Source organism: Carettochelys insculpta, chromosome 1 (genome assembly GCF_033958435.1).
Source record: "Carettochelys insculpta isolate YL-2023 chromosome 1, ASM3395843v1, whole genome shotgun sequence".
NCBI lineage: Eukaryota > Metazoa > Chordata > Testudines > Carettochelyidae > Carettochelys > Carettochelys insculpta.
Window position 1 is genome coordinate 242,129,732 of NC_134137.1, and position 15,855 is coordinate 242,145,586.

Consider the following 15,855-nt stretch of genomic DNA (forward strand, 5'->3'; position numbering starts at 1 on the left):
ACCTGGCTGTCCTCACTGAGGGAGGTTGGTGGGAGAAACTCTTCCATCAACCTTCCTTACCCCTCATGAGATTGAGGAGTAGAGGAGTCAATTGCCATTCCCCAATAGTTCCATTTCACACATTCACTAGGCGCACAAATTTGAACACTGAAAAGTCGATACTGAGCTGGTCAATCTTCCAAGTAATGAAGACATACTCTCTGCCTAACTAGGAATAATCATAACAATGCTTAGAGAAAGGGATTATAAGGTTAATTATTGTTTTTGTATTTAGAGTGCCTCTGAGATCTTCTGGTGAAAAGTACCTTATACTTATGTAATGTTTACAGAAATTAGTCTGTCATTACAGATTTGTGCCGATAGCTATACTAAGGCCAAGTAAGTTAAATAGGAAAATATGAAGTGAAAGACTAGATTGTCCTTTGGCTGTGTATATTTGTGTGTGCATGCACTCATGCACAGGTGTTTGCTTATCCAAGTACAAGGCGGGAGCAGTACAAGAAGCAGTTTGATGCATCACTGGGGGACAGAGAAGAAACAGGTTGAAGGTGTGCCAGGCTCTGCACCATCCCCTATGCAGTGCCTAATAGCCACCATTTAGTCCTAAGTGGGGAAAAAAATAATAATCTGTGAAATTCAAGGCTTGGAAATTCAGAATGTAGTAGACTGACCTGGGTAATGGCAGCGAAATCTTTGTCAAAGAGGGATGCACCAATGCTAGACCAGTTGCCCGGGGACAGGCCTTCCCACTTTTTGACATGGACATATTATGTGAGGCAGACTGGTGCCACTTTGCACATGCCCAAAGCCACCTCCTTTCCCCCAAACTATGCTCCATTAATAAATTGGGAGCAGCAGGATCCCATCCCCCGCCCCAGTACTGGTACCGTTGGGCCTGTTCACATACAAAACTGTATTTATAACTTATGCGACAATTTAGATCCATCTTTTACTCATCATCATCATCGCCAACCATGGGCTCAGCACCTGTTGGTGTCTCATACCTCTCTCACTATTTTCTTCCATCTTTCCCTGCATCATCTAACCAAACAACAGATGTTTTTTCTATTAAAAATCAGTGTTGAATGTGGTTACCTAGAATTCAAGGGTAACATGATTTTTAAGAAGAAACTATCACTCACCACTGGGGTGTAACAGTTAAGTGTGTATCTTCTGGAGACTGTATGTGTCTATAGGTAATGAAGTTAACACACATATCTCGGCTCTGGATGCATACGTTTTCATGTTGTGTTATTTTCCACTTCAATAGAATTTTTAAAGTGAGGGATCATTAAATATGATATCAGGAAATTTGAAAATGGCTGAGATGCTTAATGACTTCTTTGCTTTGGTCTTATCCAAGAAGTCTGGTGCAGAAATGCTTACCATGGTGAATGCTAGTGGGAAGGGGGTAGGGTTAGATGATAAAATAAAAAAAAAAGAACAAGTTAAAAAATTACTTAGAAAAATGAGATGTCTGTAAGTCACCAGGACCTGATGAAATGCAGCCTAGAATACTCAAGGAGCTGGTAGAGGAGGTATTTGAAACTGTAGCTCTCATCATTGAAACGTGCTGAAAGTTGGGGGAGATTACCAAAGACTAGAAAAGGGCAAATACAGTGCCCATCTATAAAAAGGGTAAAAGGAACAACCCAGGAAACTACAGACCAGTCAGTTTAACTTCTGTGCCAGAAAGATAATGGAGCAAGTAATCAAGGAATTCATCTGCAAACATCTGGAAGAAAATGAGGTGATAGGTAGCAGCCAGCATGGATTTGTGAAGAGCAAATCATGTCAAACCAATATAATAGCTTTCTTTGACAGAATAACAAGCCTTGTGAATAAGGGAGAAGCAGTGGATGTGCTATACCTAGACTTTAGTAAGGCATTTGATATGGTTTTGCATGGTCTTCTTATCAATAAAGTAGCCAAATACAACTTAGATGGGGCTGCTATAAGGTGGGTGTATAACTGGCTGGATAACGGGTCTCAGAGAATAGTTATTAATGGTTCGCAGTCATGTTGAAAGGGCATAACAAGTGGGGTTCTGCAGGGGTCTGTTTTGGGACCAGTTCTATTCAATATATTCAAAGATTTAGATATTGGCCTATAGAATATGCCGATTATGATTGCAGATGATACCAAGCTGGGAGGGGTTGCAACTGCTTTAGGGGATAGGTTAAGAATTCAAAATGATCTGGACAAACTGGAGAAATGGTCTGAGGTAAGCAGGATGTAGTTTAATGAAAACAAATGCAAAGTACTCCACTTAGGAAGGAACAATCACCTTCATACATATAAAATGGGAAGCAAGTGTACTGCAGAAAGGGATTTAGGGCTCATAGTGGACCACAAGCTAAATATGAGTCAACAGTGTGATGCTGTTGCAAAAAGAAGCAAGCATGATTCTGGGATGCATTAACATGAGTGTTGAGAGCGAGACATGGGAAGTCACTCTTTCGCTCTACTCAGCACTCATTAGGCCTCAATTTGAGTATTATGTCCAGTTCTGAGCACTACATTTCAAGAAAGCTGTGGAGAAATTGGAGAAGGTCCAGAGAAAAGCAACAAGCATGATTAAAGGTCTACAGAACATGAAGTATAAGGGAAGACTGAAAAAATTGGGCTTGTTTAGTTTAGAAACGAGAAGACTTAGAGGGGACGTGATAGTGGTTTTCAAGTACCTGAAAGAGGGTTACAAGGAGAAGGGAGAACAATGGTTCTCCTTGACCTGTGAGGATAGGGCAAGGAGCAATGGGCTTAAATTGCAGCAAGGGAGGTTTAAGTTGGACATGTCAGGGTGGTTAAACGCTGCGTTAAATTGCCTAGGAAGATTGTGGAATGTCCATCACTGGAGCTATTTAAGAGCAGATTAGCTAGATATCTATCAGGGATGGTCATGAGGGCAGGGGACTGGACTTGATGACCTCTCAAGGTCCCTTACAGTTCTAGTTTTCTATGATTCCATGACCAATAATTGCTGACTCTCCAAATACAAATAAGATTTTCAAAAATGCTCAGCCCAGCCTTTCTCCCAGTAGAGTCCATTAGGAGCAGATTCTGGTCAATGTTGAGTGCTTTTGAAAATCTGGGTAGAATGTATCTGTACTGTAAGCTGGTGTTTCTCTTAGTCTATTGCATAAAATAAATATATTTTTCTAATAGTGAGGTCTGTTAAAATGTATAGTAGCCTCCAAAGGGCAACTTGATCATATGTGATGATTAAAACTTGACAGTGCCCTATAAAAAGTACTGTAGGAAACAGATCTTTGCCAACAGGGGAGAAATGGTCCTAAAGGATTTCACTGGTACATATTTTCTACAGGGTGTATCTATTTGAAGCTGGTTTTACCTTACAGGACACATTTCCTTGGATTGCATTAAATGACCCTATAGGTTCATACAGACTTCAGTACTTGCTTAAACGAGGAGCACATATACCTCCTTTAGTTCACTCAATGAGTGAACTTGATCCACTAATATGAGCGTAACCCTCTCCCCGTTGGCTCCCACCCCCTGTAGTCTGACCCCCCTGCTAGCCCCTCAGCCCCAACCCGCTGCAGCCAGACCCCTCCCCCACAGCCTGATCCCCCTTACAGCCCTGTAGCCCCAAGCCACGGCAGCCTGACACCCCTGCCAGCCTCACAACCAGACCCCCCCCTCTGCTTATATCACCCGCACCCCACAGCCTGACCCCCGTGCCAGCCCTGCAGCCTCAAATTGTGGCAGCCTGAGCTCCACCCCCACAGACTCAACCCGCCACCAGATTTTAACCCTCCCTCCCGCTCACAGCCCCAAACTACCTCCAGCCTTTAACCCTCCCCAAAGCAAGGTTCACTCACCTTTCAAAAGCAGCACCACCTGCTGCCACTCCTTCCCCAAGTTGGGAGCCCGAGGAACTAATCAGAGACTTTTACATGTAATTGAATAGGAATTTAGAGTCCCTCTTATGAGTTTCTGCCTACAAGCAGAAAGTTGGGAACCAACTGTGCTCATGTAGTGAGGGATGTGTGTACGTTTTTCTTCAGGCTGTCTTTGCCTATAGGTAATGTTTATAGTTCTGTGGTTCCACTCTTCTAAAAGTTGAGTTTCATTTAATACAGTGGCTTTTTGTGCTGCAGGATTGGTCTGGGGTGGGAGATTGGGCGCGGAGCTGTCTGAGTACCAGCACCTCTATTTTGTACAAAAAGAGCGCTGGTTTAATAACTTTCAACTATTTCTGTATCAAATGTACTCAGTTTATAGACAAAAAGACATTTCCCTCCTAATCACAACCCATATACCCTATGAGCCAAGCTCCATGCTTTTCTTTTGTCATAATAAAGGTCCTGCAGGCCAAACTACTAATGAGCTGTCTGTGGCATTTGTTTAATGGGTTTACACATGTTTAGTAATCGGAACAGAACAAATCTGATGATGGCACCCAAGAAGTTTTGGAATCCATCTCACTTCCTTCATTTTTTGACTCTAGAATGTTCTCTGTGTGCTAGCAGCAAGGGGCTAGGGTGGGGAGCTATATATTGTGCACGCACACATTTCATAGAGACACTGTCTGTGTAGATATATTTTAAATTAAATTAGAGTTTAAACAGTGACTTTCTTAGATAGAAATAACTTAAATATTTCCACAAGATTTAAAAAAAATATTCCTCAGCTTGTGCTGCATTGCCCAATCAACAGGAATGATTTACTCAAAGAACAAAGTGTGCTGCTATGGTACAGGCACTGTGTGTTTTGTAAAGCACTGAAATCATTATGTCTTTAAGACCCTCGTACTGTAAAGGGCACCTCAGACCAGGAGAAACCAGGGCCGCCTGCTGGCTCCTTTCCCTAGTGAATGACACTAGGGGAGAGGCAGCTAGATCTGCTTTCAGGATACTTGGCAGATCCATCCACCAGGCTGGCTGGCCTTTTCGAGGCTGTCATCAGATGTCAGTGATGATGTCAACGTAAAGTATTACACTCTGAGCACTGTTGCCAACTTGGAAAGATAAATACAACTTTGCTCATCTCAACTATGTGATATTGATGCATGCGTGTAAATGTTATATGTCAGTCTGTATTCGTCTATGAATTTGTGCATACAGGTACAAACACACATTGTATATGTGCGTGTTGCGTTAGGCTTGTTTCAAACTTTATGGCTCGTTATTTTCTCCTCCTCCTGCCTCTGAAGAATCAAAGCACTTTTTCAAAGGACTTAATTTCCATGCTTTGGAGCTCATGGGCAACCATTCAATAAAAGCAAAATAAGGAATGCGGTCATGGTTCTAAAAACATTTCACATTCTTCAAATGGATGCCAGTTATATGCAATGACAGTAATCCTGTCTAATCCCCCCCACATTTTATCTTTGTACACCTGCTTCTACTGTCTCTCTTATCAATTTATTATACTTAGAGCCAGGACTGTACAAGAAGGCAAGGCGATGAAACAAAAGAGGCATACATGCTTAATGTGCTCTGTTATAAATTTGCATTGTAGAAAAGTATTGGCACATGTTGTAGTTCATTGTTTAGTCATTTTGTGTGTGTTTTTTACTCGGTAGGTTAACTGAAGCACACCGAACAGCTGTCAAAGTCATAAGGCGAATGCAATATTTTGTAGCCAGAAGAAAATTTCAGGTAACCAGCGCTGTTAACAAGAGAGGGAGGAGGGAGAAAGCTAAATTATGGGAGGTTGGGAGGCGAAGCAGTGGACTGGACTTGAAAATGTTCAGTGAACACAACTTGTCCTTGAGCCCTAGGCTGGGAAAAGGCCTTTGTAGCTAAACACTAGGCTGCATGCTTGCTCTCCACAAGGAGGCAAATTTCACGATGTGTACAGAATTCCCAGCTAACATCAGTTTGGTGCTCCAGAACACTCCAACCTGCAGCTTTTCTAGAATCAGCTTCATCATTATTTTTCACTTATCTTTTTGGTTGCACTATTATTCCAGAGTAACTTTTAAAGGATGACTTTTTTCCCCTTTTGAATAAAATAATCAATATGCTCATGCATATTGTTCAAATAACAGAAAAGATTATATAGAGGATCTGCTCCAGTGTAGCTGTATATGTATTATGATCGTCATCCAGTAACCATATGAAAAAATGTTTTGAGAATAGTTTGTGTGCAACAAACCAGATTTAACTGGTAGTAAATAATCCAGTGTTACTTTCAAAATCGTGATCAAGATTTTCCAAAGTGACTTGTAGTTTGAATGCCCAACTTCAGCTATCTTAAAGGAGGCCTGATTTTCGGAAAGTTCTGACCACCCACTCTCTGAACATTCATTTTCTTACAAGACTCTCAGGTAACTCATTTACAATTTGAAGCATCTAAAATCACCTGTCACTTTGGGAAATCTTTTTCATTCACCCACCTAAGGTCTAGTTTCCTAATTTCCCAGTACAATAGCACCTTAATATTAATTTATTGATGGCATGCTTCTTGTAGTAAGTAGTGAGCAGATTTTCAAAGGCGCTGAGTACACAGAGCTCCCATGGAGTTCAACAAAATATGCAGATGCTCATTACTTCTGAAAATCTAGCTACAAGTTTCCCACACAATCCATTAGTCAATAGTTTTCACAGTATTTGTGAGGTCATATAAAATTTAAAAGAAAACCTGTATGGACATCATGGTTTCAAGCAAATTTGACTTAATTCCTATTATTTAACCATATAGGACAGCATATAAGACAAGTTTGCCAGGTTTGGAACCAAAGGAACTGAATTTGTGACATTTTTTAAGATATCTATGTATTAATTGATATTGGTAAATCGGTACACAGATGACCTTGTGGTCACAAAACATAAGATAATATAGATAAGAGTCTGAGATAGACTTGGCCAATTCAGATACAGATGACTTGAGTTTCAGATGTGCTTGAATTCTTTACTCAAAAGACATTGGATTTGAGATGGATTTAGAATGTTGATTTCACATAGTCCTGATCAAGGATAATTAATGCGGAAATGAGGCCAGAACTGGAGAGTCTGAGAATTACTTGCAGGCCAGCATTAGGGAAAACCATGCCCTAGACAAACTTGTGCTTTGATTCCCCAGACCTTCACTGCCTCCCCAACCACCCCTCCAGGGCCCCTGCTGCCTGCCCGGGCTCCCCACCCATCTCCCCATGCCCCCCAACTCCTGCTGCCTCCACCATCTTCCCCCTGTTGCCCCAGGCACCTGCTGCTTCTCTATCTATCCCTTCACCCCTCATAGCCTGCCCCATTGCCCTGAGCTGCCTTCTGTGGCTTCACAACCCAGGCCTGCCCCACTCCTTGCCTTTTGGCCATGGCACAGCCCCCCCTCCCTGAATACATCACCCACCCTGATTTCTTGGGCTTGGGGAGTTTTGTATTTGCCAGATTTTCCTGCGGGGCATGTGTGGGGGTCTCCATTATATCCTTCCCCTAGTTGTGCTGTATATTATAGTTTTTACAATGAGAACTTGGCCATAGATTGTGTTTAGTTGAGGCATGTCTGTTGACACCGTGCCAGTAGTTGGCAAAGACATAAGATGTTCGGGTCTAAGGAGGGCTTTTGGGAAAAGAGAAGGAAAAAAATAGCAGTAGAGAGATTTTTGGAATCTTGATTCTTTCCAAATGTTAGACTGGGCTCAGGCAGCATTCAATGTACAGTACTTTACAAAAACAAGGCTTTAGTGCTGATGATTTGGTAGCAGGAATAAAGAGAGTTTTAAGTGGGGGAGTGGAATTGTATTGGGGATGAGGAGAATTAATCATGCCCATAGTAACCCATATTTAAAAATAAACACAAAAAGCCTAGTACATTTAGGCACTGGGCCATGCATCATCTTTAAAAAGAGAGTATCCAAAGGAAGGGAGAGAGGGTTAGCCAAAATGCACTCAAAGCACCCCTGCCAGTCAATCTAAAGAGTAATATTGGCACTGTTTCTCTGGGAGAAGACAATAGTCTGCTTTTCTGGCCAGAAATAGTGATGTGTCAGCGTCTACAACAAAATGTAGCTGAGAACGGGGCAGCAAATTGGCAATAAATTGAAAGCTTCAAATGCAAACACAACAACAACAACAACAACTCTAAAGCCCTGCCATAGGCAACTAACTGAGGAACTCCAGGAGAATATTTTGTCATTAACAGTTTTTATTTTTCATTTTCCAGGATTTCTTTCCACTCCAGTTGCATGCTTTCTATTTGAAATCTCTGTGTGGCTGCCTTCCAAGCATGACTCCAACACATACTGTAGGTGTTCTATGCATGTGTGCAATGGTGCATGCTAATGGCTCTGGCTGAAGCTGTGGCGGAGTGGAAACAGACAACAAGATGACTAATGAGCTGTTTTCAGTTATTTTCAGTTACTAGATTTGCCGTGTACCTTTTTTTTTTCTTCCTTGAGCCAAAGCCAAAAGGATGACATCTTGCCCCAGAATTCCCACTGTGCTGGTGGCTCTGAAAATGCTTGTATTTTCAAAAGCAGATCCGTTTTCTTTCTTCCCCTAATTTGTTCATGCTGCACGTCTTATAGTCACATCATTTTATGCAAATTAGCCAAGCTTATTTTTAAACCCTTTCTCACCATCAACGCCCATCAATTGGCGATTAACAGCAGCCGCTGGATTTAGGCTTAGAAAAGGAACAAGAGGGAGAAACCCTGGATTTTTAGCCTTTTTACCTTTTTAGCATCAGTTTTATTGTTTACCTTAGTTCCTTTTTGTCCCTAGAACGGCTGGATACATACAGGCCCATACCCAACCTCCTATCCAAACACAGTCAAGTTTTGACGAATCTCCTATCACACCAGTCAGGTGGACTCAAACCCTGTCACTAAGCCTCCCCAAACACTGGAGGAGTTTAAAGCTGGATCAAAGCTTTATGAACTGGGATCCACTCCTGCTGTCGAGGATGATGACATCTGTATGGTTCTGTAATAAGTTGACGAAAGTCACAAGTGTAACCTTTGCATTTTATACAATGGCTTTCTGTGCTTAAAATGACCTATGACACTCCTGTATTTGCTCAGCATTTGACAATGTAAAAGCATGCCTCTTATTGACTATAAATGCATATTTCTCAGCTTTCTTCCTGTGCTCAGTGTGAACTCTTAATTTCCACGATCATCTTACATTTCACTTTTAACAGAGAACTTTCCAAAACAACAACAAAAATTCTGGCAAATCAACACTGATGGACCAACTGACATAAATGAGGGATGCAAAGCGAGGGTTATTTCACAGTCTCTCACATTATTTCTTTCACAGCAAGCTCGAAAACCATATGATGTACGGGATGTAATTGAACAGTACTCTCAAGGACATCTTAATATGATGGTTCGCATAAAAGAACTTCAGCGAAGGTATGCCCTGTCTGTCTCATTGGATATTTGATTTCTCTGGTGCTGACTGGCTTTAGAAAAGATGTGTACTTAATGAACAACAGTTGTCAAAAATTGCAAGATGGGAGCATGATATCTGCCAGGCTTGATTTAGTCAGTTTTTAACTCATTTTTGACCAAAGTTTAAAAATTGTCAACAATCCTCCCTGCCCCCCCCCCAAAAAAAGGAATCAAACACATTGGGGTATGTACTGTGAAATTAAGGGCACAATGTGTGCATTTCAGACCAGTTCCCACAAAAGAAAAAGTCTTGCAAAAATGATTTTCCTTTCTCTCTCCTCTCTGTGATTCACCATAGGAGAAATCATTATTTCATTTGTGCTTGCCTATCTCTCTAAAACTCTTCTTCTTCCCCTGTCCCCTTTCACAATTATTCTGCTTGCTTGCTTTTCTTTCATATATATATATATTCCCAGCTATTGAATCAGTCGTGAAATTTTGCCTTAAAAAATTAATTCTGGATTTCAGCATAGGTTTGACTTTTTTTTTTCTTTGTAGAACTACAGTAAGTTACAGTAAGTTACTAAGAACACCAGAGCCAGCCCTTTCAACCACTGAGGCCATTGGCATAATTCCTACTGAGCGGGATAGGGCTCACTGTTTCAAAATAAAATTATTTTTAAAAAACATTTATGTGACTCAGGAAAAGACTACAAATATTTTGAAAGTGTTTTATTTGGATATGAATAGTTACTGGATTCAGTGTAATATAAGTCTAAATCGTTTTAGGTATAAAATAAAAACAAAGAAATAAGTAAAATATCAGTATTCATGCTAACAGCTTTATTCCAATAAATAATTATCTATAGAGGACCAGACTGCTTACTGTACATAAATCCAGAAAGTCATGCAAGACTAGCATTTTCACTTTCCTTGCTGTTGGTTTAAAACTTCTGTTCTTTTGCTTGTAAAAATAGGCATGTGTACAGTTCCAAGCAACAAACAATCAGCTGTTTGATAATACTTCTGTTGGCAAACTAAAATGTTTCTGTTTTCTTTTCAGACTGGATCATTCCTTAGGGAAGCCTGGCCTTTTTCTTCCAGGTATGATGATTATAGTGTTTTATAACATGAATGGCTCCATCATTCAATATAAACAGCTGTTGGTAGACCAATCACAGAGTCATTTGCTGGATGTAGTAATAGGTTCGGTACAGCTGCAGAAGGATTATTACTTGTCCATTCATGTAGGGCTGCTGAGATTAAACAGAAATTTTTGATCCATTTTTCTGTACGGCAGCAATCTGTTGATAGAGGTTTTGTCAGAAAAACTCTTGCGATAGAAACTTCTGTAGACAGACGGATCTAGTGTAACCATAGCCAAATAGAATACACACATTCAGGGGGTCATGGGCTCTTGAATAATAGCTTTTTGATCTGGTTTGCATACTACATATTTGAGTGGTGCATATTCATATTCAAAAATATATTTCTATGAAAATATGGGGACAAAGTGTCAGTTAAATTTTCAAAAGTTCCAAAGACTCATTTTCAAAGTGAAATTGTATGTTTAGTAATATTTACTAAACAAAACTGTCTAATACCTATGAAATGGCACAAATAATAAAATGTGAAATAGTAATAAGCAAATTTCATCACCTGATGAAGTTCAGTAGTTTTGAATGCAACTTGAGAGAATTCCCAGGGCCATTCAGGAGCACGGGGGGACATAATCCCACAAAAGATTCAGTGTTTGAATTCCAATAAAGATCCTGAGGCTTGCTGCTTTATTGGATCCTCCTGTGTGTGTGGAACACAGCTGAAAACCTCACCAGAAACAGGCTTTCTTGTGATATTTTTGGTACTTTTTCCTCCTTTTGGATGGATTTAGCAGGACTTTCTTATGTTGTGTCATTCTGTTTCCAGGCAATACCTGCAAGTGGGGAAGAGCAGTCTTTCAGTAGCTTAATAAATATGTTTAGATAATTCTGGCTTTTAAAATGAGTTAGCAGACACCTAACTCATGTGGCAGTCAGTATTTAAGTACTCTTTTACCCCATTCTCAATAAAGATGAGGAAGGCAGAATTAAAAAGAAATCTACCAGGAGGGAACAAAAAAAAAAAAAAGCCCTCTAAGCAGATATCATTTTAAATAGACAAAGACTGTTCTCCATCTTGCCTCTGAATGTGTTTGTCATTTCTGGGTGAAATTAGTTCCTCTGAAGAAACAATAACTATGCACCACTTCAGTCCCATTTTCAGAACTAGGTGGGAGCCTATTCACCACTGATCTTGACCCTCCCCAGACATAGTCAAATTTCACCCCCATTAAATAGTTACTGCAGATACTTACAGTATTTCATATTAAATTAGTTCCATAGTTATTTTATAAACATTGTTTTGACTTTGTGGTCAAATACTGGCATCTGCACATTCTGGAGAAGGTGCAGACGTACAGTACAGCTATGTAACAAAATCCAATGTACTTCCATTCTGCCTCTCAGTTGAAGAAGGGGTCAAGACTACTTAAATTATGTCCCAAATGATCTAATCCCTAAGTTCGAGGGAACTTTTTTACCTATTATATTAGAAATCCCAGACACAAAAGAATAATTCTTTACAGGTACCTGCATGGAACTTGTGTAGTATCAAAAGTTAAATATGGACCCAGAATACTTTAATTGCTTTAAAGAAGAAAGAAAAGTGTAGTGTTTCCTATTAGCCTACTTCAATCTTGGCAGCCCTCAGTAGTGTACATGGCTTGATATATTTGCCTGAACTTTTGAGATGCCTTTTACAGTCTGAGTTATACCCAGCTCAAATACTCCATTTTCTATCTTTAGAAAAATACTTCAAAGTGGATTTTTGGGGGAAAAACTTCAATAACTTAATCATTTATGGAGCAATACCTTGTGGTATGCTAAAAATTGAGGGAGATCTCTTGCCCTGTGAAAATGTAGCAGATCACTTCTAACTCAAATCATTCTCAGGCAATTTAGCTGAAATTAATTTACTTAGGCCTGGTTTACACTAGGAATCAAAGTCAATCCAAGATAAGCAATACTAGCCATACCATTAGTGTAGCTAGAATCAGTGTATCAGGATCAATTTTGTACCCTAGTGTAGATCAGGACTTTTCAGGCTCTTGCTGACATCCCTTACTCCACATGGCAGCATGGAGTACTAGGGTTGATGGCCAAGCCCAGAGAGATTAATTTTGCCATGTCTTCACTGATGTGGCAAAATCGAACTCTGGCAGATCGATCACAGCACATCAAACCCACAGTAAGTATAGTCATACCCTTAGTTACTAACCACACGTATTTTTTCTCACTAACGTAGGAAACACACATATTTTACCATTATGGCATGTTATGTTCTGATGTGGTATGGCATTGTACTTTAGTAAATAGTAAACTAAAAAGTCATCTCCCATTTCACATATTCTTTTTCTCTTCTTATTCCCTGGCAACAGACATTTCATAGATGTTTCAAATAATTTTATCTGCTCGAGTTTTTGGTGATCAACTTGAGATTTCTTGTCCCTGGTTGTAATTAGTGGGAGGTCTGACTGGTCTTCATTCTAAAAGTCAGGAGCAAGGTGTCACGAGTTGTGAAGTAAAATATAAGGTGTCACCTCGGATTAGCAAACCCTTATGGAAATGTTAACTTACATTGGTTTTTAAAAAGGTATTGTATGTGTGGTGGAGGGGGAAGAAAGACACATCAAGAGGCAGTAATTTATAATGATGAAGTCTTGAGATGGGCTGGATGACTCAAACCTATTCTCTATCAACTTGATAGTGCAGGATGCTTCCTAGTGTACATCTACCAGTGTTTTACCTAGTTTAAATATAAACAGAGTAAGTGATAGGCTTCTGTCATATTCCTGGGAAGATCATGCTACTGTCTGATACTGACTAGCATTAGGAAGTAATTCCTGATATTTAGCGTAATTTCTCCTTATAAAACAAAACAGAAGTCATATAGTACTTTAAAGGCTAACAAAATAACATATAAGGTGATGAGCTTTCATGGGGCAGACCCACTTCTTCAGATCTGGAAATTTCATCCCTTCATAGCTAACTATATTCCTCTCTTCATAGTGATAACACCATCTTCATTTTTGTGTCTGTTTATGCACTTCTCACACACACACACACACACACACACACACACACACACAAAAGCCGTGTCTACACGTGCACGCTACTTCGAAGTAGTGGCACTAACTTCGAAATAGCACCCATCATGGCTACACGTGTTGGGCGCTATTTCGATGTTAACATCGATGTTAGGCGGCGAGACGTCGAAGCCGCTAACCCCATGAGGGGATGGGAATAGCGCCCTACTTCGAAGTTGAACGTCGAAGTAGGGACCGTGTAGTCGTTGCGCGTCCCACAACATCGAAATAGCAGGGTCCGCCATGGCGGCCATCAGCTGAGGGGTTGAGAGACGGTCTCTCTCCAGCCCCTGCGGGGCTCTATGGTCACCGTGTGCAGCAGCCCTTAGCCCAGGGCTTCTGGCTGCTGCTGCAGCAGCTGGGGATCCATGCTGCATGCACAGGGTCTGCAACCAGTTGTCGGCTCTGTGGATCTTGTGTTGTTTAGTGCAACTGTGTCTGGGAGGGGCCCTTTAAGGGAGCGGCTTGCTGTTGAGTCCGCCCTGTGACCCTGTCTGCAGCTGTGCCTGGCACCCTTATTTCGATGTGTGCTACTTTGGCATGTAGACGTTCCCTCGCAGCGCCTATTTCGATGTGGTGCTGCACAACGTCGATGTTGAACATCGACGTTGCCAGCCCTGGAGGACGTGTAGACGTTATTCATCGAAATAGCCTATTTCGATGTCGCCACATCGAAATAGGCTACTTCGATGTAGGCTTCACGTGTAGACGTAGCCACACACACACAAATATATATTTGCAGACTGTTGATATCTTGGCCAGTCAATATAACCCTATATTACAAAATAACCATGCAACAACCAACCCTAGATTTCAAGAATGTTACTTAGGCCATGCCTGCACAGTAGTGTTATGCCTGAGTAAGCTATTCTGGAAGAGGTATTCTGGAAAAGCTTATTCTGAAATAGCACTGCTACACACAAAATGCATTTACAAATAGCCTTCAGCTGTTTCAGAATAAAGCATCTACACACCATACAGCCTGTTTCGAAACAGAGAGATTAGACACACTATGGGTTATTTCTAGATAGGCTCTATTCCCTGTCTACACAGCCTCTATTTTGAACTACCTACTTCAAAATAGTCACTATTCCTCTCTCAGGCTGTGTCTACACTAGCACCCCCTTTTGAAAGGGGGATGCTAATGAGCCACTTTGGGGTATGCTAATGAGGTGCTGCAAAGAATATGCATGCCTCATCAGCATAATGGCAGCCACAGCACTTCAAAAGTACCGCTTTTGATCGTGCGTGCTTCATCTATATGGGGTCCTTTTCTAAAGGACCCCGCACATTTCGAAATCCTGTTATTCCTATAACCAAATAGGAATAAGGGGATTTTGACATCTGTGTAGACGAGCTGCGTGTGATCAAAAGTGGCACTTTCAAAGTGCCGTGGCTGCTATTATGCTAATAAGACACTGTATATTTGTCGTGCGGGTGGCGGAGTGGTACTATATGTGAAGGATAATATAGAATCAAATGAAGTAAAAATCCTAAAGGAATCAAAATGTTCCATAGAATCATTATGGATAACAATTCATTCCTCTAATATGAATATGGCATTAGGAATATATTACCGACCACCTAACCAGGACAGTGATAGTGATGCTGAAATGATAAGGGAGATTAGAGAGGCTATCAAAATAAAAAACACAGTAATAATAGGAGATTTCAATTATCCCCATATTGATTGGGTGCATGTCACCTCAGGACGGGATTCAGAGATTAAATTTCTTGATGCCTTAAATGACTGCTTCTTGGAGCAGCTAGTACAGGAACCCACAAGGGGAGAGTCAATTCTCGATCTAGTCTTGACTGGAACGCAGGATCTGGTCCAAGAGGTAACTGTTATTGGACCACTTGGAAATAGTGACCACAATATAGTAACTTTTAATATTCCTGTGTTGGGAAGAACACCGCAGCGGTCAAACACTCTGGCATTTAATTTCAAAAAGGGGAATTACACTAAAATGAGGAAGCTAGTTAAACAGAAACTAAAAGGTAGAGTAATTAAACTAAAATCCCTGGAAGCTGCATGGAAACTGTTTAAAGACACCATACTAGAGGCCCAACTTAAATGTATACCCCAAATAAAAAAATACAGTAAGAGACCTAACAAAGAACCACCATGGCTTAACAGCCATGTTAAAAAGGCAGTGAGAGAGAAAAGGGCAGCTTTTAAAAAGTGGAAGTCAAATCCTAGTGAGGAAAATAGGAAGGAACATAAACACTCCCAAATTAAGTGTCATAATGTAGTGAGAAAAGCCAAAAAAGAGTTTGAGGAACAGCTAGCCAAAAATTCAAAAAACGATAGTAAAATGTTTTTTAAATACATTAGAAGCAGGAAGCCTGCTAAAAAAGCAGTGGGGCC

At 40.6% G+C, this 15,855-nt stretch overlaps 1 protein-coding gene across 1 annotated transcript in view; it reads left to right on the plus strand.

Annotated features, from left to right (window-relative positions):
• Positions 1-15,855, plus strand: part of LOC142007131 (potassium voltage-gated channel subfamily KQT member 1-like) — a 702,875-nt gene that overhangs the window by 427,247 nt on the left and 259,773 nt on the right. The window contains exons 12-14 of the mRNA XM_074983677.1: positions 5,549-5,624; positions 9,228-9,322; positions 10,365-10,405. Coding sequence (XP_074839778.1) covers positions 5,549-5,624; positions 9,228-9,322; positions 10,365-10,405 — 212 coding nt within the window. The remainder of the gene's footprint in view (positions 1-5,548; positions 5,625-9,227; positions 9,323-10,364; positions 10,406-15,855) is intronic.